General features: G+C 36.8%; 2 protein-coding genes across 2 annotated transcripts in view; one reads left to right on the plus strand and one right to left on the minus strand.

The window, feature by feature from the left end:
• LOC126819553 (RING finger and CHY zinc finger domain-containing protein 1) overlaps positions 1-25,101 on the minus strand; it is a 96,616-nt gene that overhangs the window by 55,959 nt on the left and 15,556 nt on the right. The window lies entirely within an intron of this gene.
• On the plus strand, positions 4,438-24,624 carry LOC126819477 (uncharacterized). The gene is made up of 13 exons (XM_056100537.1): positions 4,438-4,470; positions 5,025-5,127; positions 5,981-6,071; positions 6,850-6,970; positions 12,301-12,415; positions 13,549-13,690; positions 14,483-14,732; positions 15,343-15,465; positions 15,968-16,085; positions 17,989-18,069; positions 18,629-19,969; positions 21,260-21,334; positions 22,317-24,624. Exons 5-13 carry the CDS (start codon positions 12,319-12,321, stop codon positions 22,361-22,363), a joined length of 2,274 nt encoding a protein of 757 aa, XP_055956512.1. The 5' UTR covers positions 4,438-4,470; positions 5,025-5,127; positions 5,981-6,071; positions 6,850-6,970; positions 12,301-12,318; the 3' UTR covers positions 22,364-24,624.

The raw sequence follows: 25,101 nt of genomic DNA on the forward strand, positions 1-25,101 counted from the left end.
TTGGAATTAGAAATAAGACTAGGCCATAGCCTCACTATCTTGGACAAATTTCCTTTGTAGCATCAAGTCTAGATATACATGTATGGCAGCTGTTTGCTGTGTGATAATTTTGTGTCTCACAATGTCTGTGACCGGTGCCTTACACATACATGTATGTCCAGACTTACGATACGTACTGCATGATGTATGACAACTCACTAACTTACATTCCTTTCCATTCCAGATATGCCTTTCCTATCTCTAATAAAAAAGATGAACAACAATTCCGTCACGTGTGCAACAACTGGCTTAGTAATATCCAGAAGGTATTATTTATAACATATTTTTTTTATTGACTTGAGTTTTAGCAGTGTATTTAGTTTGGTGTTGCTATATTCTTTAATAATGCCAGTTGTTAATTTCTCTATAACTGTAAATATGTTATGTTGGTAGCCAACCAATTTAAGAATTAGAGTTTGAGAAATGTGAAGGTTTGAAAGAGTCAATAAATTTGTAGATGACCATAATGTTTTAACTTAGGGAGCCACGGTGGCTAAGTGGATAAGACGCTGGCTCGCTAACCCGGAGGTCGCGTGTTCGATCCCTGCATTGGCCGAGGAAGTTCATCTGGATTTTCCGACGTGGTTTCCCCTTGTCAAAGGTGCACGAAGGAGGGTCTGACAAGGACAGCTGTTTAGTCGTTCGCATGGGACAAAAAACCAAGGTCGCGTGTATACATTGGTGTGCACATAAAAGATCCCTTGGCAGTTGGAATTCGATATAAGAGTAGGACGTTGAACCCCATTTCATTTCAGTTTTAACTTCGACTGACCATCTTTTTATACGCTCACATTTTCATGTGGATGTATATTGTCGTCGCCCCTGTCCATCCGTGCGGGCGTCCGTCCGCAATTTTTTTATAAATTAGTAACAATATTGCACCTTTAACAAAATAAAATACCCAGATTTACAGGAATAGTCTGAAAACGTGGATATATTGACCATAATGCAATTATTTTTTACAGGAAGAACCAGAAGCTAATTTACCGAGAGTAGCAGCATCGTTATTTATGTCACCAGGGGGAGATAAATTCTATCAACTTTTATTTTCGTTCTCAAACCATGTTCTTCTTCAAGTTATCAAACGAGAAAACGGTAAATTTTGAAGTTATTTTGTTTCAATGGCATTTAGTAATAGAACTGGAATACAAAGGTTACAATTCTATGGAATACAATTAGTGCTTATGATTGAGTGCTGTTGCGAATAGAGCAGCCAAAATGTCGCTCATTAATAAGCAGTAATTGTCTTCCATAAAATTGATAAGGACTAGAGAAGCCTAGTCAAAATGTCACTCATTAATGAGTAGTAATTGTATTCCATAGAATTGATAAGGACTAGAGAGGTCTAGTTAAAATGTCGCTCATTAATGAGTAGTAATTGTATTCCATAGAATTGATAAGGACTAGAGAGGTCTAGTTAAAATGTCGCTCATTAATGAGCAGTAATTGTATTCCATAGAATTGTGACCTGTGTTATTTGATTTAGTGGAAGAAATCATAAAAGAACGAAGCCCATCTTTCACCCCCAAGAAGTAAAACAAAAAGCTGGCTTGCCCTTGGGGATCAGTTCATGATCGTGCAAGGCACTGAGATCATAGCATGTGTTCGGATTTGTTTGTATACTATGTACGACAGTGTGTTGATTTGTTAATTATAGATGAAATGATTGACTTTTGGGTGAAACATAATGAATACATTAAAAAGAATCTGGAACGATTGGAATTCTCCTTTAACTTTTGAGATTTATATTTAATATGTTTAAAGGGGCATTATGGGAGATTAGATAAAGAGTTGACAATTCTTGCTATAATAGTTAAAAAAAAGTTAACATAAATAGAATATGCTGAATATTTCAGTCAAATTGATCCTCTCTGAACCGAGATATTAGCTTTTGAATTTTAGGCTAGCCTCGATCATCATTACTAATGTTGGTACAATAAAAAACATAGTCTCGATTATCCATTTTAACACTTAATTATTTTTTTTAAAAAAGTATTCCAATCCGCTAAATATCGCAGGCTAGCAATGGCATCAAGAGTTGATTATGGTCTGGATAAGTTAATTAATGTCTAATAAATAATTTAGATAACATTTCAGGCCTTGCGTAATGTATGTTTAATATCATGAATTATGTTTATATTTCAGGTGTTAAGAATTGTTTAGCGTATCCTGAATTAACTTCCAGAACAGTGATGTTAGATGATGTTATTGGTAAAACTGTTCAATGTGCCACCATTAGACACAGAAAACATTACTTTCAACAATTAAAACAGAATCTGACCGTTAATAACGAATGGAAGCAGTACTCCAGGTAATATATAGAAACTTTTAGTGGCATATAGTAATGGAAAAAACATTAACATAACACAATTTTTATGGGAGATATCACACGAGCACAACATTTCAAGAAGTATCCTCTTAACATTATCTTGCATCAACACTAGTGATTGTTTCCCATAAAAATTGTGTTCTGTTTATAGGTAGTGTATATTACTAATAATTTACACTAGAACTAGAATTCCACATGTCTGCGCCGAAATATGACCCTAGTTTTATTTCATCATTTTAAAGGAATCTGGTCGAATGGTTAGCATGTGTGGGCTGTATCATAAGGTCTGTCATTGAGTCGACTGGCGTGGTTTCGATTCCCCAGTTGTTCGTGACAAGGAGTAGAGTTGCCTGTCCAACCTTGTGGGTTTTCTCCGGGTCCTCGGTTTCCTCCCGCTGCTAAAAACCCTCATGTGCAAGCAAAATATTGAAATAGAATCTAACCATATGTTAGTCCCGAAATGACATAGTTCATCTCGAGTTGGTACAGAAAAGCAGGACGTTAAAAACGTTCATTTCATTTAGAGTTATGTTTGTTTTTGTTTGTAGCGAACTTGTTAAAGAATATCGACAGTCTACTAAAAAGATTCGAGATTTAGAAAGGGATGTCAGAACAGAAATTCAAAGTTCTGTGGAAAAAAGTCAAAGACGGGGCAGGTAATTTTCAGTTTTCTGTTTCAAAACCGATCTCACCTTGTTCGACTGCTACTTGAACAGTATAACAATTTCATTGAGCAATATTAATATAATTAATTCTTGGGTTCCTCTTGTAAGTGTTGCAGGGAGGAGGGACAAGAACAGCTGTCTAGTTGTTCGGATGAGATGAAAAACTGAGGTCCCGTGTATACATTGGCGTACATGTAAAAGATCCCTTGGCAGTTGGAATTCGATGTAAAAGTAGGCCATAGTGCTGCTGGCCGGGCAAAATTTCCATAATATCACACTGTATGGCGTATGCAGAACAGTACGACGTTAAATCCCATTACTTTAATTTATCATGATTTATAACTGAATTTACTATTTTATTTGTTGGCTTGTTTTATTTTTTAGTCCTCTATCATCAAGAAGAAAGTCTATGAGTTCAGATTTTGATTTGGATAGTCAAGGTGTCAGACGTACACAGAGAATACAGAAGGTAAGCTTATCTTATAATAAAGGGGAGGTAAGTCATGAACTTTAGATTATGAGGTTTGTCGTTAAGTCAAGTGGTGTGATCAACCTGCCAACCCTTGTGGGTTTTTCACTGGGTCCTCCGGTGTCTCCTCCCACTAGGAAAGACCCCTCTGTGGTGGCGAATTATTGAAATAAAATTGTAGAATATGTTAGTCTCAATTTGACCTAGTTGGTGTCGAGGGGATGATGCTGACTCCCCCCCCCCCCCCCCATTACAATAATGAAAGCACAGCGGAACATCATGAGAAAGTTTCTCGGTCAACACCATTAACAAACCATGAACCCTCTGGTTAGAAAGCTAGCGACTTAATCACTGAGTCACCGTGGCTCCCCAATCAATTACAAGAGCGATGTATAAATGTTACAATGACTATATTTTGTTTTTGTTTACATAGGTACGAGATATGTGGAGACAAGTTGAAGGATTTAAAACGGCCGATGATAAAGACAGAGAAATAGTCAACTGTATATTAGAACAGACTTTAGATAAACAGAGGAAGTTAACACCGGGTATAAACGCTACGGAACTTAACGTTAAAATACCAGATTTATTATTGAGAGAATGTGAAACAGAGATACATCGGGTACGTATATAAAATAGTTATAGTCTGTTTATGTTGGGGGGAGGGACAGGGGTTGGGTGTCCGAAAGGGTAACGTACCAGATTTATTATTGAGAGAATGTGAAACAGAGATACATCTGGTACGTACTGTAGTTACAGTCAGTTTATGTTGCGGGGAGGGACAGGGGTTGGGTGTCCGAATGGGCAACGTACCAGATTTATTATTGAGAGAATGTGAAACAGAGATACATCTGGTACGTACTGTAGTTACAGTCAGTTTATGTTGCGGGGAGGGACAGGGGTTGGGTGTCCGAATGGGCAACGTACCAGATTTATTATTGAGAGAATGTGAAACAGAGATACATCGGGTATTTACTGTAGTTACAGTCTGTTTATGTTGGGTCGGGGGAGGGACAGGGGTTGGGTGGCTGAATGAATGGTCATTGAGTCATTGAGTCAAGTGGCTTGTACGTGACAAGGAATAGAGTCGCCTGTCCAGCCTCATGGGTTTTCTCCGGGTCCTCTGGTTTCCTCCCACTGCTAAAGACCCCTACGCGCAGGTGAATTATTGAATTAAAATTGAACCATTTGTTAGTCCCAAAATGGCCCAGTTTGTGTCAAGTGGATGTTAAACCCTCACGGTGTTGGCCGAGCAATTCCTCCTGATTTTCCGGAAGTGGTTTCCCCTTGTGAGTGTGCAGGACGGAGGCCTGGCGAGGAACAGTGTCTAGAGGTTTGGAAGGGATCAAAAATCAAGGCCTGGTATGCACATAAGAGAACTGTTTACAGTTGGAATTCAATTGCTGTCCGGGCAAAATTTCCCTCATAGCACACTGTATGGTGTATGCCCGTCTTCATTAGCCCAGTTGGAGCAGAAAAATAGGACGTTAAACTCATTTTATGTCATTTCATTTTATTTCAGAGACATGTTGATAATACATATAAAGGGGGCAAATTAAATCTGTTGAGTGTTCTACAGTTGTGGAATTTATCATTACATCTTTATATAGAACGACTGAAACAAGGTATGTTATCATATTGTTATTTTATATAGAACAGGGGGCACAGTGGATCTGTAAGTATGAAGTTTGTTCATTAACCAGGTTGTCTGGTGTTTGATCCTGGTTTTGGCTAAGAAATCTCCAGATTTTCTAGCCTGGCCCCGAGTTCACAAAGCATTCTCAGACTTAAGTTAAGAATTTACTCAAAAGTTAACAAAGATATAGCCCTTTATAAAAGTTTTGTTGTTTTAATGTAGCAAATACATCAATAAGAAACTATGTGCGAAGTTTTGTGTTTCTGGATCAAAGATATTTCTCATAAACAGTGATTGAAAGTTGAGTACTTCTGAGAATGCTTTGTGAACTCGGGGCTTGGTTTCTTCTTGTTAGGGGTTGGGTTAGGGTTAGGGTTAGGTGATGACAAGGAAAAGTGTATGGGGCAAAGAAACAAGTTCCACACGTTAACTTGTTGAAGTGCACGTAAAAGAACCCTTGATAGTTAAAATTTGATGAAGATGTGGATTTTGGGGTTAAGTTGCCCCACATAGCAGAATATTAGGAAGTTAAACCTAATTTCATTTCATTATGTTTTATAATCTCTAGAGGTGATTCCGCCCACAATTGCTATGGCCCTATGATCATTCTAGAGGCTAAAGTTAATATTCGATTTGCTTCACATTTATACACAGTGTTTAAGGTCATGAGACGAAGAAGCCTATTGATTTTCAACGATTTCCGATAAGTACTGCCTTGTTGATTCCCTGGATAACTTAGCTGTTGTGGGCGTATGTTTCGTTGCCTGGCAACCTATCTTGAAGACAATATAAGAAATTTTAAAGCTGATTCCAGGCTAAAATATGTCTATTATATATTTTAGGAAGTTTGCCCGAATTAGATGAAGAAACATCTGTGGTGACAACACAACTACATACACATCATGTTCATCTGACAAACGCACAAAATCTACGGTAGGTATATAGGGTCATGGTTTGGAATTCCACTTGAGGCTTAGCTTTTATGCTGGAGGGCCTGACAAGGTCAGCTGTCTAGTCGTTTGGATGGGACGAAAAACCGATGTCCTGTTTACATTGACGTGCACGTAAAAGATCCCTTGGTAATTGGAATTCGATATTAGAGTAGGCTGTAGTGCCGATGTCTGAGAAAAATCTCCCACATAGCACACTGTATGGTGTATGCCGGTCTTCATTAGCCCAGTCAGAGCAAAACAGTAGGACGTTAAACCCCATTTCATTTGGCTTTTATGCAGGTTCTCCATTGCTCATCTCCGGAAAATGACTCCTGTACACCATCAAAATAAGACAGAAAAATATACTCTATGTTATTGGTGAATCGCGGTGGCTCAGTGAGTAGGAAGTTGGCTAGCAAACCAGGAGGCCTTGGGTTTGCTTCCAGTGTTTGCTGAGAAAGTTCCTCAGTATTTTACGTTGTGGTTCCCCCCCATTGCTAAAGACCCCAAAGCAAATTATTGAATTAATTGTACTATGTTAATCCCGAAATTACTTAGTTTGTGTTGTTTTGGTGCAGACCCTCTCTCTCTCTCTCTCTCTCTCTCTCTCTCTCTCTCTTATTTCATAGTTAGATGTTTTCCATGTTTTCGATAAATATAGCATAATATGATATAGCATATGGTGGCTATAGTTTTAGGATTTCTAATTGTGATGAGATGTATAAATTATCTCGGGATTTATTGAACCCTGGATGAGTTGTATAATTATTTTATTATAGGGAGAAATTATCTCAGGATTTATTACCCCATTTAAAACAGTCTATAGAGAGATTACGACATGAAATTGATGCTGTAGCTGTTTTACCAGACCATAAGACACCCAATACATCACGGATTACTGTAAGTTATTCTTATTAAAAATGTCTAGTTTATAATTCATTTGTATTGCTGTCCCCTTATTAGTCCTCCATTATATATTTCATTCATTTTGTTATCACCTTATTAGACCTCTATTATACGATTCATATCACTGTCCCCTTATTAGGCCGCCATTATATGATTCATTCATATCACCATTATATGATTCATTCATATCATTGTCCCCTTATTAGGCCGCCATTATATCATTACTGTAAAACATGAAATTATTGCGACATGAAATTATTGCGAGTTGGGGTGGTGAAACATAATTGCGATGTGAAATTATTGAGAATTTCTATAGTGGGGAAAAAATTATTGCGAATTTAAATAATTTTTTTTAGTAAATTTGTCTATAAAATGTGGTAGATTGTTAATTTTGAGGTGACAGTCGGTTCTTCAAAATCATCGGTTGATTGGTGATCATTAGTAACAGTAATTAAACAACTATTGAGGATTATGGCTTTGCGTCTGTATTCAACAGATCAAAGAAAATTAAGTACCTGTTATCAAACTCAATTTTCAAATAATTATTGTTAAATTAAATCCCTTGATTAACTCCAAGCTGACGAACGACTATAAAACACATGGCATGCGACATTTTTATTACTTTCAAAATGGCGATATTGGTACTTATTGGGACTCTTTCTTGTGAAGAGTAATGAAGGGGGGGATAATTCAATATGGCCGACATTACAACGAATTTTCACAAAATTATTGCGAACATGAAATTATTGCGAGAGGGCCTCGCTCGCAATTTTCGCAATAATTTCATGCTCGCAATAATTTCTTGTTTTACAGTAATTCATATCACCATATATGATTCATTCATATCACTGTCCCCTTATTAGGCCGCCATTATATCATTCATTCATGTTGTTGTACCCTTATTAGGCCTTATATAATTCATTCATGTTGTTGTCCCCTTATTGGTTCTCCATTATATAATTCATTCATGTTGTTGTCCCCTTATTAGGCCTCCATTATATAATTCATTCATGTTGTTGTCCCCTTATTAGGCCTCCATTATACAATTCATTCATGTTGTTGTCACCTTATTAGGCCTCCATTATATAATTCATTCATATCTCTGTCCCCCATATAAGTCCTCCATTATATAATTCATTCATGTTGTTGTCACCTTATTAGACCTCCATTATATAATTCACTCATCTAACTCTGTTCCGTTCGTACCTTTTCTTTTCTCTCAGTCTGTCTTTTTTCCCAGATTTTTCTTATCAGACTTCGAAAATGAAAATATTTCAAAAGATAAATAAGTTAGTAGTTAATGAGTTTCATCCATTTTTTGGGGATGAGGGGATGGGGGAGGGGTGGTCTCTATTTTTAATCCTCAAATTTTTCATATATTGAGTCTTGTTTTATCCTTTATGATAACCATAAATTGTTTCAATTATGTGATTGAATTGGACTAAAACATGTCAGAAATCTAATAATAGTAATAATCAATAATAATCAGTAATTGTATTCCATAGGATTATGTCCTGCAATCTGCTTATAGTTCAAAATTTTGTTTAACTTGTCTTTACTACACTTGGATCTGGAACAGTTGTGATATAACCCGTGTTCTGGGTGATGTGAGGGATTAACCAATGAAACGGTCTGTTACGGCGTGTTTTTGGCATGTGGTGCACGGAACTGTGGGTAACCCACTAGAAACATTAATGCTGACGGCATAGGGTCAAAAACGGTTGGTATGACCTCTGACGCAACCTTTCACTACAACTGGTTAGATCTTCGTGTAGTGTAGGCCATCGACAGTATAAAATAACGAAACGAAATATAGATCTGTATTTAATTAGATTGATCAATATGTACATGCAGTATAAACATACCATGGTGAGACCGGGTCGAAACATGTTAAAATGAATCAAAAATCAGGTTTTGAGATTTTCTTATTGTCACTACAGAAATTTCAATGAGTTATTCTGAAAATTTGTTATTGTTGTGACTTTTCCGACGGGGGGTTTCCCAATGTCGGTGGTGCAGTGCAGTGGGCCTGACAAGGACAGCTGTCTAGTCATTAGGATGGGGCAAAAAAAATGAGGTCCCGTGTATACATTGGCATGCACTTAAAAGATCCCTTGGCAGTTGGAATTCGTTATAAGAATAGGCCATACTGCCGTTGCCCGGGCAAAATTTCCCTCAGCACACTGTATGGAGTATGCCTGTTTTCATTAGTCCAGTCGGCACAGAACAGTAGGACGTTAAACCCCATTTTATTTCATTTCATTTCATTTATTTCTGTGACCATTAGTTTATGAGATAAACTAAATCTTCTTTACCATGGCAACCGGTAACTGACTTGATACCTATTTGTGTATTAATAAATTCCTCTTAAAACATGTTTATAATCATAATAACAGAAGACAGCTTTAATGGATAACATTCATTAGGTTTATTAACTGTAAAATTCCAATAAGGATAAAATCAAACATATTCAGAAGATTATACATAACATTTAATACAATCTGATTAAAACACAGATCCTATTTCATTTCGTTATTTATAGTTCAAAATTACTATTTACTTGTCTTTATTTACTACACTAGTGGAAGGTCGCGTCAGAGGTCATCAGAGTGGCTTTTGACCCTATGATTAACCAATCAGCGTTGGTGTTTCTAGTGGGATACCCACTGTAACAGACCATTTCATTGGCTAATTGACAACATCAACCAGAATGCGTGTTATATAACAACTCTTCCAGATCCTAATGTAATAAAGAAAAGTAAATTTTGAACTATAAAAACGAAACGAAGCGGGATCTGTGTTTTAATCAGATTGCTTTTAGAGATTCAACTTTCACAATATTGTAATTTATAAGGGGTTCAGGTGGTTGGATGGTCGAATGGATAGCATGTACTCGCTGTATCCATTCACTTGATTTTGTATTTGTTTATTTAGTGCAATGTCTATTTTCTGTCTTGTCCGCAGATTTATCTTGTAGATTTTTGTTTTGCGTGTAGTGCAGTCCTCATGAACTTACTAATCGGGTCTGTCATTGAGTCAACTGGTTTGGTTTCGATTACCCAGTTGTATGTGATGAGGAGTAGGGCCGCCTTTCCAACCTCGTGGGCATTCTCAGAGTCCTCCAGTTTCCCCACACTGCTAAAGACCCCTATGCACGAGTGAATTATTGAAATAAAATTGAACCATATGTTAGTTCTGAAAAGACCTAGTATGTGTCGAGTGGACGTTAAATCCCATTTCTCTCTCTCTCTCTCTTTATAAGGGGTTCAAAATCCCCCAAATGACAGTCAGTGGCATTAAAAGAAAATTGTTTAGAATATTAATATGAGTGCTAAGTTTATAATATATATAGCTTTTGACTGTGTTTAAGCGACATTTTTAGATTGTTGAATGTGAAATATTTGTTATTTTTACTTAGATTAGTGCTATTCTGATTTGAAATTTCAGTTATTTTACTGTTGAATAAAGTTACTCATTCTTTTTGATATTGTTAATATGAAATATTTCGCTGTTATGTTAATGAAATAAATTTATTTTTGATAACTTTACAGTTATTTACTTTAAAGGTCAGATCTTTCACACATAATGTATGCACAATCTGATTAAAGCACAGATCCTATTTTGTTTCGTTTTTATAGTTCAAAATTTCGTTTTACTTGGTCTTTACTACACTAGGATCTGGAGGAGTTGTTATCATTGCCGAGTTCTGAATGATGTGAATAATTAGCCAATGAAACGGTCTGTTACAGTGAGCTTTAGGCGTGTTTTGCACGGAACTGTGGGTAATCCACTAGTAACGTCAATGCTGATTGGTTAATCAAATCTCTGACATCATAGGGTCAAAAGCTGCTCGTATGACCTCTGTTGCATCCTATTGCTACAACCGGTCAGATCTTCATGTAGTGTAGACCATCGGAAGTTTAAAAAAACGAGACGAAATATAGATCTGTTTTTTTATCAGATTGAATGTATGCACTTTGTTATTGAAAGGCATGATAAGGAACAACATACATATAATAGCAGCCTTGACAGCTGCCATTACAGCTGGAATTCCAAATAAAAGCAATGTGTAGCATGTACATGTATATCAAGGCAAAATTTCCATCATAGCACAATGCATGCCGTTTTCCCGTCTTCATTATCCAGTTGGTGGAGAAAAGTATGACGTTAAACCCGATTTCATTTCTTATTTCCTTATCCATATGTAACCTACATGTACAAATCAAGCAAATAATGTAAGGTTTAAAGAAGCTGAATAGGATAGGTCGAGATCTCAACAGATACTTGTGTCAGTGATATTTACATTAATCCATAAGAATTACTGACAATATAGCCTTGAACTGGAGTTCTACTACATGAAGCCATACATATAAAAAAATGGCAGACTGTTGGATTTATATGTAGAGCTAAAAAGGTGACTTTGCAAGTCAGAACTATGTCAACAATCCAGTCGAATGTGTATAATTACTACCACATCTATTACTTAGTTGTTCCCATCATATATATGCATGTACATGTACGTAAAAGAAAACACTGTTATCCAGGACAAATTTTCTTGTGTCGCATTGCATACTTGAGCATTGAAATTAAAATTACCATATTTTTGTCTCCAATTACCAAATTATTGATATTGTCCAAACAAGTACGAAGCAGGAAACAAGTGAAGTGTCATCACGGCCATGTTGGAATTTTGACGTCATATCAATGATTGATAGACAATTGTCCAAGGAACACGTCTGCTAAGTTTCAAGTACTTGAATTGGCAGAGACATATGCTTTCTTTAAAGAGCATCTTCCCAAAATGGAAAAGAATAAAAAGATAAGTTGGGGTCCAGTTCCTGGTCCAAAAAGACAATTGACGAACTGCATCTTTAAACCCCATTTCAATCCATCTGTGTATTTTATTAAAGATGCATAATTACAGGCTTTTATTTTGGCTTCAAATATGTATATTATTATTCAGACATTTATTAACATAACAGGCCTATGATAAGCTCTCTAGGCCATCGGATGTCTCAGATGTAAATAGATTAACAAAAGATCAACATGAAATCATAAAGTCTGTCAGTGAGTCAAGTGGCTTGGTTTTGAGTTGGGTCGTCTGTCCAATCTCATGGGTTTTCTCCGGGTCCCCCATTTTCCTCCTACAAGCGAATTATTGAAATAAAATTGAACCATATGTTAGCGCCGAAATGACCTAGTTTGTGTGGAGTGAAGGTTAAACTCACTCTCTCTCTCTCCCCCCACACTTTCCCTTCCTTTAAATAATATAAGTTTTATTGTAGTGTTGTTGAAATTATAATCAAAATACTTTGTTTCTTCAGTCACTTGGGTTTGAATTAATGGCACCAACACCACCGATGTCTTTTACACCTAATGATGATACAAGTAGCAGTTATGTTGATAAACATTCCATGTTATATAAAACTCCTACACAAGGTAATATATAGGTTGTCTTTTATTATATATACATATTCAACAATTAATATGCATATTCAACAGTTAATATGCATAGTCAACAGTTAATATGCATATTCAACAGCTAATATGCATATTCAACAGCTAATATGCATATTCAACAGCTAATATGCATATTCAACAGTCAATGTGCATATTCAACAGTTAATATGCATATTCAACAGTTAGTATGATTAAAAGATGATTATTGACGTCAAATTATTCTGACTTGTATATACTTATTAACGCTTTAAATAAAGAACCCTAGCCATTGCCAAGTCAAGTTCAATTGTCTTTTTGTTTTACGAGGGGTTGGGTGACCGAATAGTTATCTGTCATTGAATCAACTGCTGTGGTTTTGATTCCCCGGTTGTACGTGACAAGGAGTAGGGTCACCTGTCCAACCTTGTGGGTTTTCTCCGAGTCCTCCGGTTTCCTCCCATTGCAAAAGACCGTGTTAGTCCCGAAATGACCTAGTTTGTGTTGAGTGGACGTTAAACCCCATTTCTCTCTCTCTCTTGTTTTTTGGAATTCCCTGAAATGCTGCTATCTGGGCAAAATGTTTCTCATAGCACTCATCATGGTGTATATGATAACAGAACACAATTTTTATGGGTAACAATCACTGGTTTTATTCTAATAGCACGACGTTTCGACAAGTATCCTCTTATCGTTATCAAGCACAATGGTGTATATGCTTGTCTTGATTAGCCCAGTTGGTGTAGCAAAGCAGGAAGTTAAACACTGTTGGAGTATATTTTATTTGTATGAGTCACGCTGGTTCACTAAACAAGATCCTGGTGATTTTGCCCAGACAGCGGCGCCATAGCTTAATCTTATATTGAATTCCAACTGCAGAGGGATCTTTTATGTTCAGGCCAGTATATACATACTACACAGGACCTTGGTCTTTCGTCCCATCCAAACGACTAGACAGCTGTCCTTGTCAGGCCCTCCGTCCTGCACCACTGACAAGGGGAAACCATGTTGGAAAATTGATGAACTTTCTCGGCCAACACCGGAGCGAACCCTCTACCTCCAGTCCAGCGAGCCAGCGTCTTACTTAGCTCCTTTTCTATAAAACATTTTGATTAGACAATTTACATTTATTACAGATGTCTCAACACCAGAAGCTGCCAATCAAATATTAGACACGATGCTCCAGACTTCTAGAAAGACAGCTAATAGACACCATCATGCTAGTCCTATTTATGCACCAAAGATAAACACTACTGGAGGCATACCAGTATCAAATAGGTGGGTAGTCTTTTTCATACCATTATCAAATAGGTGGGTAGTCTGTTTCATACCAGTATCAAATATGTGGGTAGTCTTTTTCATTTCAGTATCAATAACTAAGTAGTCCTGGGGCCTGTTTCACGAAATTTTAACTAAGATAAAATCCAAATTTTAGTAATATCAGATTGATTTTAGTACTTAGCTAATCAAAATTGAAGTATCTACTATCTACTAAAATTTGGATTTTATCTTTAGTTAAACTTTCGAAAAAGTAGCTAAGGTTTTTACAGGGTGGTTTCCCTTGTCCGTGGTGCAAGGTCAGATGTACACGTGAAAGAACCATTGACAGTTGAAATTCGATATAACAGTAGGCGGTAGTGACGCTGTCCAGGCAAAATGTCCCTCATAGCATATTGCATGGCGTATGCTTGTCTTCATTTTGGTGCAAAATAAAGTAGGAACGTTATCTTATTTCATTTCCATTCTATCTAATTAAGGGGGGGTTGGATGGCCGAATGGTTAGCAAATGCGCACTGTATCATACGGTCTGTCGTTTAGTCAACTGGTGTGGTTTCGATGCCCCAGTTGTACGTGGCAAGGAGTAGGGTCGTCTGTCCAACCTCAATTTTTTTTCCGGGTCCTCCGGTTTTCTCCCACTGCTAATAACCCCTACGTGCAAGCGAATTATTGAAATAAAATTGAACCATACGAAATGACCTAGTTTGTGTCGATTGGAAGTTAAACCCATCTCTCTCTCTCTCTCTCTCTCTCTCTCTCTCTCTGTTTATAATTATTTTGCTTTATTTTCAGAAATACAAACAACATTAAATTATCGCGAAATGTTACAGTAAAAGATCGTTTACCATCAAAGTTAGGACTCGGTGATATTAAACAACTGAGTAAAGACAAGGATAAAAATAAAGAATATAAGAGTTCAAACGTAAAAAGTTCTACTCCTGTCAGAAACAATCCACAGCTATCAAGGATAATGACAACTAAAACTAATACACACGTAGTACCACCACCACATGATAAATCCTCTAAACTCAGAGTCCTGGCAGTAAGTCTTTGATACTAAATTTAACACTCTCTTTTTGTTAGGCTGAATAGTTAGCACGTGCCCACTGTATCATAAGGCCTGTCATTGTGTAAACTGGCGTGGTTTCGAATCCCTGGTTGTACGTGAAAAGGAGTAGGGTCACCTGTGCAACCTCGAGGATATCTCCAGATTCTCAGAGTCCTGGCAGTAAGTCTTTAATGCTAAATTTAACGCTCTCTTTCTGGTATAATTGGGGGCATTGTGTGGCCATGTAGTCTGATTATAAGGTCTGTCATTGAGTCAAGGGGCATGGTTTCAAGCCCACACTTGTACGTATCACCTGTGCAATCTCGAGGATATGTCCAGAGTCCTGGCAGTAAGTCCTTAAAGCTAAATTTAATACTCTTTCTGGTATAATTGGGGGCATTGTGTGGCCAAGTGGTCTAATCCATGTACTTTAGATTATAAGGTCTGTCATTGAGTCAAGTGGCGTGGTTTCGAGCCCACACTTGTATGTGACAAGCGTCTCTATAGATGTTTTTGATATTCATTGAGAACCCTATTAACTTGGATGACTTTGCTGGTGTTGAGCATTTTAAGAATAAACAAATATGATTATTTTATATTTTAGAGTCCACGACCAGAAGCTGTTAACCATATTAAGAATGGGAATATGTCAACCAATCATACATCGTCTTACAATACCCCCGCTAAAACCCCAGTACCTCTAGCACAAGATATTCTAGTAGACAAGGTAAGGCCACGTCAAGTTTCCATCTTCGGGAAACACATTTAAATTTTGGTTCATATTTCTTCAGGCTAAGTGAGTATAAATGAAATGAAATGGGGTTTAATTTAACGTCCTACTGTTCTTCTCCGACTCGGCTAATGAAGATGGGCATACGCCATGCAATGTCCTATGAGGGAAATTTTTCCCGGCCAGCGGCACTACGACCTACTCTTACATCGAATTCCAGCTGCTGGGGGATCTTTTATATGCATGCCAATATGTACACTGCATCTCATTTTTTCGTCACATTCGAATTATTAGACAGCTGTTCTCAGGTCCTTGGTCCTGCATCACTGACATGGGAAAACCTCGCCAGAAAATCAAGAATGTCATGGTGGCTCAGTGAGAAAGGTGCTGGCTCACTAACAAGGAAGTCACAGATTCTGTCTTGGTGCTGGCCGAGTAGGTTTGCCAGTATTTTACTTTGAACTGTTCAAACTGATTATTTTATGGTTGTACTTTGCAGATAGTTTCAGCAGTCATTGACGGTAGTCCAGATCAAACTGTATCACCTGTTATTACTTCATTACATACACAACTGGAAACACAAGACATAAACCTACTCAATCCTATAGCAGCTTTAGGTAAAGTTTTCTGATTATATATATTAAGTCAAACAAGATGGTGTTTTACCCTGAGTACTCCATTTCCTCTCAAGTTTAATTTTAAAAATACCATATCTTAATTCCAAATTTACCTATTTTGTTTCAAGTGGATCTCTCTCTCTCTCTCTCTCTCTCTCTCTCAGACATTAAACCCTATTTCTATCTATCACAATTTTGATTCTAATTTTGTGAGAATTATGTCACTTAGTGACATTGCATCAATACCTTGACTAAGTTTGATAATGATCATTTTCTGCTCAGGTTATGCAGAGTGGTCAGCAATTTGATTGTTTGATGCTTTATGAAAACAAATGTGTAAGCCATTCATACTGTCCTCATGGTTGGTTTGTTTAATTGTCCCCCGCCTTTCGAAGAAAGCAGGGGACTATTAAAATGGGTTCGTCCGTCCGTCTGTCTGTCTGTCTGTCTGTCTGTCTGTCTGTCTGTCTGTCTGTCTGTCTGTCTGTCTGTCTGTCTGTCTGTCTGTCTGTCCGTCCGTCCGTCCGTCCGTCCGTCCGTCCGTCCGTCCGTCCGTCCGTCCGTCCGTCCGTCCGTCCGTCACACTTTTTGGGACACAATAACTCTCTTCCTAATTGAGCTAGAATGTTCAAACTTGGTGTATGTGTTTATTAGGTCAATGCCTTGATGGGGTTCGAAGATGAGCATTTTCCGCTTAGGGTAAGCAGAGATAAGCAATTTGATTGGTTGATGCTTTGGGACACGATAACTCTCTTCCTAATTGGGCTAGAATGTTCAAACTTGGTGTATGTGTTGATTAGGCTAATGCCTTGATGGAGTTCGAAGATGAGCATTTTCCGCTTAGGGTAAGCAGAGATAAGCAATTTGATTGGTTGATGCTTTGGGACACGATAACTTTTAATTGAGCTAGAATGTTCAAACTTGGTGTATGTGTTTATTAGGTCAATGCCTTGATGGAGTTCGAAGATGAGCATTTTCCGCTTAAGGTAAGCAGAGATAAGCAATTTGATTGGTTGATACTTTGGGGCACGATAACTCTCTTCCTAATTGAGCTAGAATGTTCAAACTTGGTGTATGTGTTGATTAGGTCAATGCCTTGATGGAGTTCGAAGATGAGCATTTTCCGCTTAGGGTAAGCAGAGATAAGCAATTTGATTGGTTGATGCTTTGGGACACAATAACTTTAGTTCTAATTAAGTGAGATTGATGAAACTTGGTGTATAGTTTCATTACAGTAATACCTTGACTAAGTTTGATAATGAGCATTTTCTGCTCAGGGTAAGCAGAGCGATACTCAATTTGATTGGTCGAGACTTTGGAAAACAATAACTCTCCTACTTTGATTGTCCCCCGCCTTTCGAAGAAAGCAGGGAACTATTAAAATGGGTTCGTCCGTCTGTCTGTTTGTCTGTCTGTCCGTTCTGCTTATTTGTGATAAATTTATATGTGTCCTCTAATTATTTTCCTATTTCGGCGGGGGACATCAGCCTCACTGTTGGCTTGTTCTAGATGATACAGTACTTTTTCATGTTTTATTGGATGTACAGTTTGTTTAATTGAGTGTACAGTATATTTGTTTAATTGGGTGTACAATATGTATGTTTAATTGGGTGTTCAGTATGTTTGTTTAATTGAGTGTACAGTATATTTGTTTAATTGGGTGTACAATACATGTATGTATGTTTAATTGGGTGTTCAGTATGTTTGTTTAATTGGGTGTACAGTATCTTTGTTTAATTGAGTGTACAGTATGTTTGTTTAATTGAGTGTACAGTATATTTGTTTAATTCAGTGTACAGTATATTTGTTTATTTTGGATGTACAATATGTTTGTTTATTTGTGTGTATATTTGTTTAATTCTATATATAATACAGTGTTAATTATTTGTGTGTATATTTGTAGATGATACAGTATTTATATCACGTGATAAAATAGAAAGAAGTCCTATCGATGTAGAAGATATTAATAACACTCATGATAAAAGTAGGTTACGATTTATTGATAAAATATGAAATCTGTATAGTGGCATGTATCCAGTCCAGATTTCTCATGTCTACATGCTTATTTTATTGAGCAAATTGTAAATAAGACAGGGGGTTGGATAGCCGAATGGTTAGCATGTGCACGCTGTATCATAAGGTCTGTCATTGAATCAACTGGCATGGTTTCGATTCCTCGGTTGTACATGACAAGGAGTAGGGTTGCCTGTCCCACCTAGTGGGTTTTCTCCCACTGCTAAGACAGCTGTTTAGTCGCTCGAATGGGACGAGAAACCGATATAAGAGTATGCAGTAATGCCACTGTCCGGGCAAAATTTCCCTCATAACACACTGTATGGCGTATGCCCGTCTTAATTAGCCCAGTTGGAGCAGAACAGTAGGACATTAAACCCCATTTCATTTCTTCATCTGATCTGCTTGAAATTGACATTTGACAATACATGCATTGTGGACTGCTTGGACAACTGGGCTGTGGTGGGTGGATATTTTGTTGCCTGGCAACCAATCTTTTATATATTTAAGAAAGTTGTTTCTCTTTGTAGGTGAAGAATCTTCTAAAGAGATCGTAAATAGTTTAAGTTTTCAGTTAGATGATATGAGACAGAAACTTTCTTTCGATGATGACATTAACACGAGTCATAGTGACCGACCATTACAACAGTCATCGAGATCCGACACCGATGGCAAAACGACACCAGAAAATACAAACAATGCAGATCAATCTAGCACGAACAAACAAACTTTAACAATTACAGAAGCTGATGACAGCAGATTATTTGAGTCTACAAAATCACTGGATAATTTAGTTCAATCTCAAGACATGGATGTCCAGCATCAAGAATATTCAGATGTGTCGCCATCGATAAGGTTAAAATCTCCGGCCTACGAATCAGACCACCATTTAAATTTATCAAAAGAGGACTTGATGACGTGTGAAAATCCCATGAAAGAAAGTTTATTAAATTTAGAAGCATCTCCGTATGCTTTTCAAAGTAAAAGTATGGAAGAGGAACTGAAATTAACAAGCGTGGATGCTGAACTAGACGCCATTTTCAATACGAAAACCCCTAAATTTAATCGTAGGACAGGAAAGTTGGAGTCATTAGGTAGTTTCGCGTCTGATATTGAGACAATTAACTTGGAATCCCTGGAAGATAGTTTGCCCCTTGACGACGCGATCAGCGACCAAGGACCTCCGACTCTAGTTTCATTTTCTCCTCCCGACAAACATGTGGTAAAAGCAGACACAGATCCACGGACAACGTTTCCGAATAATTTTAAATTTGTACATAATTCTCTTACATCGGATGAAAATCATAATTTACAAAATTCTAGTGTTCCGACAATGGCATCAAGTTTGTCTTTGTTAACTGATATTACGGACAAAGCACCATTGAAATCACCGAGATCTTGTTTTAACGCACTTTTTACAAATAACGAAGATCTTTTAGACAATGAAGAACTTCCGGGAGATTTGGGTTTAGAATTAAACGACTCATTCGCTCCATTAAAGGAGGGTGTTCATTTTACTAGAACATCTCCGGCTAAAACACCAAAATCGAAAATCTCTTCAAGTTTGAACACATCGTCAAATTCAACGGCTAACATACCGGAAGTTGATGAAATTTCTGAACGATGTCAGAGACTGCGTAAAGTGGCTTCCGAAGCGTTGAGTCATGTGACTTTAGAAATTGATGAAGTTATTGCGAAAGTGGACAGCTCTATTCACGATAAAGAACAGATGCTTCAATCATCACCGTTTTTCGATAGCAGTGTTTTAAGTGAAACAGATCGAAGTGTGAATTATTTGAAATCGGAAGTTCAACATCGAGCAATGGAAGATGTAACAGATAGTCTTAATGTATTTCATCCTCCTTATACAGGTATGTAAGTGATTGTCAATCTGGAATGTTTCAAATGTATGGAATTACAGTTGTGTCAGTCCTATTAACAAGGCAGGGTAGTCACTAGAAACAATCTGGAATGTTCCAAATTGACAATTTAAATTGAGTTACCATAGTTCTGCTGGAGGGGGATCACGTGGCTAAGTGGGTAAGACGCTGACTCGCTAGCCTGGCGGTCGGGTGTTCGATCCCTGCATTAGCTGAGAAAGTTCATCCAGATTTTCCGGCATGGTTCCCCCTTGTCAGTGATGCAGGACGGAGGGCCTGACAAGGACAGCTGTCTAGTCATTCGGATGAGACGAAAAACCAAGGTCCCGTGTATACATTGGAATGCACGTAAAAGATCCCTTGGCAGTTGGAATTCGATATAAGAGTAGGCCTCATAGCACACTGTATGGCGTATACCCGTCTTCATTAGCCCAGCATAGGAGAAGAACAGTAGGACGTTAAACCCCATTTCATTTCATTTCAGTTCTGCTGGACTTGACAAAAAGACATAGGGTAGTAGGGCTGCAGCGATATACTGTGAGACTGCATACCGCGGTGTACATGTCACGGTTCGGTTCACGGTACTTTAAACCCGTACCACGGTTTGGTACACACGGTGCATGAGAAGGCATTTATTGCCACAAACGTTAATTTGAAGAAATATTAATTGTTTATTAATTAATAATTAAAGACAATTTAAATATCATGTACATATTTTATTCATTATGTAAATTTGGAAAGAAAAAAATATTGTGATACATCTATACCCTAATCGTATTATGAGGTAAGCATATCGTTGCAGTCCTACAGGGTAGTGACTAGAAACAATCTGAAATGTTCCGAATTGACAGTTATCATAGTTCTACTGGATCTGAATTGACAGAATTTAAATTGAGTTATCATAGTTCTGCTGGCCCCAACAAAAAGACACAGGGCAGTGAATAGAAAGATTATTTCAGGTGCAGTGCCTAAGAATGGAAACATAACAACTGTCGTCAGGCCTGGAAACAAAGTACCTGTTGTCAGGCTTGGCAGTAATGACCTTAGTTGTACATGTACACGCTTGCCTATCAGTGATCAGACATTATTTTCGAAACCTCCCAAAACTATTGCTTCCTAGACTGTCTTACATAACTGGTATATGGATCCCTAAATAGTGACCTTCATATGACCTTGTGGTGTTCGAGGCACTGAAGGAAGCAGTTACCCCCCCCCCCCTTTGTAATAGTTATTATTAGTATTCCTGCTTTCTGTAAATATATTCCATTATATTTTCAACAGGAGATGTGAAAGTAAAGAAACCTACTAGTCAACAAAGTCATTTAACAATTCACGATTTTAATGATGATATATTTGGTAAGTTCATCTTCTAAATAAGTACATGTACATGTAAAGCCATGGATTGGCATTTGTGGGATTTTTAACAAGTTGGAAACCACAGTAATGTGGAAGTTGAATCTCTAATAGGAATATCAATCCGAAAAGGCTTCAGTTCGATTTGGTATTGGGCAGTTGGATGGCCGAAAGGTTAGCACATGCCGTGCTGTATCATAAGGTCTGTCATTGAGTCAACTGGCAGGGTTTCTATTCCCCAGTTGTATGTGAAAAGGAGTAGGGTTGCCTGTCCAACCTTGTGGGTTTTCTTCAGGTCCTCCGGTTTCCTCCCACTGCTAAAGACCCCTAGGCGCAAGCGAATTATTAAAATAAAATTGAACCATGGTGTTAGTCCCGAAATGAGGTAGTTTTTGTCGAGTGGACGTTAAACCCCATTTTTCTCTCTCTCTCTGTTCAGTCTTTACAAAGATATGATTGATGAATTGTAAATTTGTCAACATTCGGTATACACTGCAAAGAATATAAACAGGATGGTCAAAATAAACAAGCGACTGGTACCAATCTTTTAATGGACTTTATTTTAATCGTACAGAATCCACGTTTGGCGATCTGTGCTGTTTACATGTATATTCTGATTTTAGTTTCCAAAAGCTGAACTCAGATTACAAAACTACAAATTGATAACAAGTATGGCGGTTGCTTAGGGTGTTAACTTTTTTTGTCCCCCGCCTTTCGAAGAAAGCAGGGGACTATTAAAATGGATTCGTCTGTCTGTCTGTCTGTCTTTTTGGGACACAATAACTCTCTTTCTAATTGAGCTAGTTAATTTAATTATTTCTGTAGTTTTGTAATCGGAGTTCAGCTTTAATTAAATGTTCAATTAGCTAAAATACTAAATGTTAAAGAAAATCACTTTTCTCTATTTTTTTCATGGAACTGGGGTAGTCAATATTTACATGTATTAGATGCTAAAGGGTTAATACATGATTATTATATATTTCAGCTGAAGATGATAGTCTCTTATTACCAGTTTCACCATCTAATTATTAACATATAGATCTAGTGCTACATTACAGTACAAATCAAGAACAAACCCCCAAACCTTGCCATAAATGCAGACCTGGGTGAAATGAAAACCCATCAACACAGTTCATTAAACCGCTCTAAATACTACTCACAACATTTCAACGTAAATGTGATAAATTGCTAGATTGTTAAATTTAATCCGACTGTCAATGTACCTACAATGTATATTTACATGGTAGAAGATTGTAATAATAAAATAATGATTTAAACCGGTATTTATTTACAATGTTTACAATCGTAAAACTTATTACAGTATATAAAAGATGAAAATATCACTTTATTTATTAGATTAATCAAATTTTTTATTATATAGAAATCTTTCTTTAATGACAGGTATGAGAGAGATTTTGCCCGATTCCCTGACATTGTCTTTGACAGGTGCCTTATTTACTGGGATGTGATGGGGTGGGGGCGTATGTTTATGGTCTGTCATTGAGTCAACTGGTGTGGATGATAAGCAGTGGGAGGAAACCAAAGGACCCGGAGAAAACCCACGAGGTTGGAAAGGTGACCCTTCCTTGTCACGTACAACCGGTGACTTGAAACCACGCCAGTTGACACAATAACAGATCTTATGATACAATGCCCACGCGCTAACTATTCCGTCATTCAACTCCCCTTGTATGGGTCAAATGGCCGTTAAACCCCATCTCTCTCTCTCACAGGCATGGTATGTAGTATATTTATTATAGGCTGTTTATATGTATAATATGTACATAGAATATATCTAGTAATTATCACTTGTTGATTTGTATACCAATAACAATTATTTAAATATATGAAATATATGTAACCAAATCTTGTTATTTTCTTCATAAAATACAAAAATAGTATAAATTTTTAATCAAAATTATTGTTTACATGTAGGCTTAGGCCAAACTAATTTGAACTTTTGTTCTTCCGGTACAACTATTGAAATTCTTATATCTTGGAGGGAAAATAATAATTTAAAACAAAAATGGCTTGTCTATTCTTCTCGAAAGCTTTTAGTTCTCCTACAAACGAGGCTGTTTATGTATCAAGACTGCAGAAGCTACAAACGACCGGTGGACGCAATGGGTTGTTGTTGTTTTGAGTTTGAACGTCATTTAAGGGATTGAGGAATCCCTTGCGAACTACAATATTGTGAACATTGAATCTCTAAAAGAAATGGGTTAATTCTGCACTGTATTTGCTAAGATAAAATGAATTGCAAATTTGTCAACATATAAACAACTTTTTTATTCTTTATTAAAATTAATGGAAAATTTGATGTAGTCCTATAAATGATGACACTTTAAGTTGAAAACTTTTGAGAGGAGCAATCTAGTAGTTTTTATTTTTCAATAACTTCTGTCCAAGAAATAGGAATCAAGAACAAAAATTCAATTTAGTGTGGCCTGAGCATTGAAATTTTGGTAAAACTTGAGTTCAGACACAAAAAAAATGATTGAATCAAAATGTTATTTAGCTGGAGTTAAAAAAAATTAATATAAACATCCGAATATTTGCTTCAGGTGATCGTCATGTAAATGACAACTCTAGTCTTAAACCTTTCAGTATTTTTCTTCATGTTAATTGCTCCAGAATCTAGACTTCGAAATTCAATTTCTTTAGAAGAAAAATGTTTATGCCGATTTAAGGAATTTTGAAGTGAAAGCCCCAATTGAATTTAGCCCTTAATCCTTTAATTAAATTAAATGAACTAGGCACTATGTTATATACGAAAGCTACAAGACTTTCCATATAGGCAGCCAGTTGCCATATATACTGTGATATTTCACTACAGTTATTTAACTAACAAGATACATAGAATTGTAGAAGAAATCTAAAATTTATCATTTATTGGACAAGAACTAACACTTCTGGGAGTATTGGAATGTAAATTTGAACAATTTATATTATTTAATAAATGAAAATTTACTAGACAAAGAATTTAAATGTACACAGATTATTTAACTTGATTGATGCCGAGGTTATTGGTCCTGTTATTATAAGGAAAAATATATTTTTAGGAAAAATATATTTAACTCGATTGATGCTGAGGTTATTGTCTGTTATTATAAGGAAAAATATATTTAACTTGATTGATGCCAAGGTTATTGTCTGTTATAAGGAAAGATATATTTTAAAGTAATATTATTGTATGTTGAATGAAATTAGCTGTATCTTATACCCGATGAAATGAGATATATATTTAACTGTACTATGACTTATTGTCTCTTATTAAACTGACAAAAATTGTTTTCATGTATATCTTTTCATCTGATTTAGCTCGGTCGTTTTACTTGTGCCAACTATTACGAAAATAGTCAGAATATGATACAGGTGTGAGGATACACAATCAGAGGCCTGTTTCACAATTGATAATATTAGATTAATTTTAGTGCTTAGCCAATCAAAATTGAAGTATCTACTAAAATTTGAATTTTATCTTTAGTTAAGATTTCTAGAAACAGGGCCCAGGGCCCTTATTCACGAAAACTTAAACTAAGATACAATCGAAATTTTAAGAAATACTGCAATTCGATTGGCTGACCAGTAAAATCAATTTGCATATATCCAATGAAGTTGCAGTATTTCTTAAAATTTCGGTTGTAACTTAGTTTAAGTTTTCGTGAATAAGGGCCCTGGGTTGTAAGTTACAACTTGTAAGCCACTACCGGTATATATATATATATGGCTCAGTGAGTATGGGTTTGATCCTGATGTCGGCTGAGGAA

The sequence above is a fragment of the Patella vulgata genome, chromosome 4, assembly GCF_932274485.2.
Source record: "Patella vulgata chromosome 4, xgPatVulg1.2, whole genome shotgun sequence".
NCBI classification, from domain to species: domain Eukaryota; kingdom Metazoa; phylum Mollusca; class Gastropoda; family Patellidae; genus Patella; species Patella vulgata.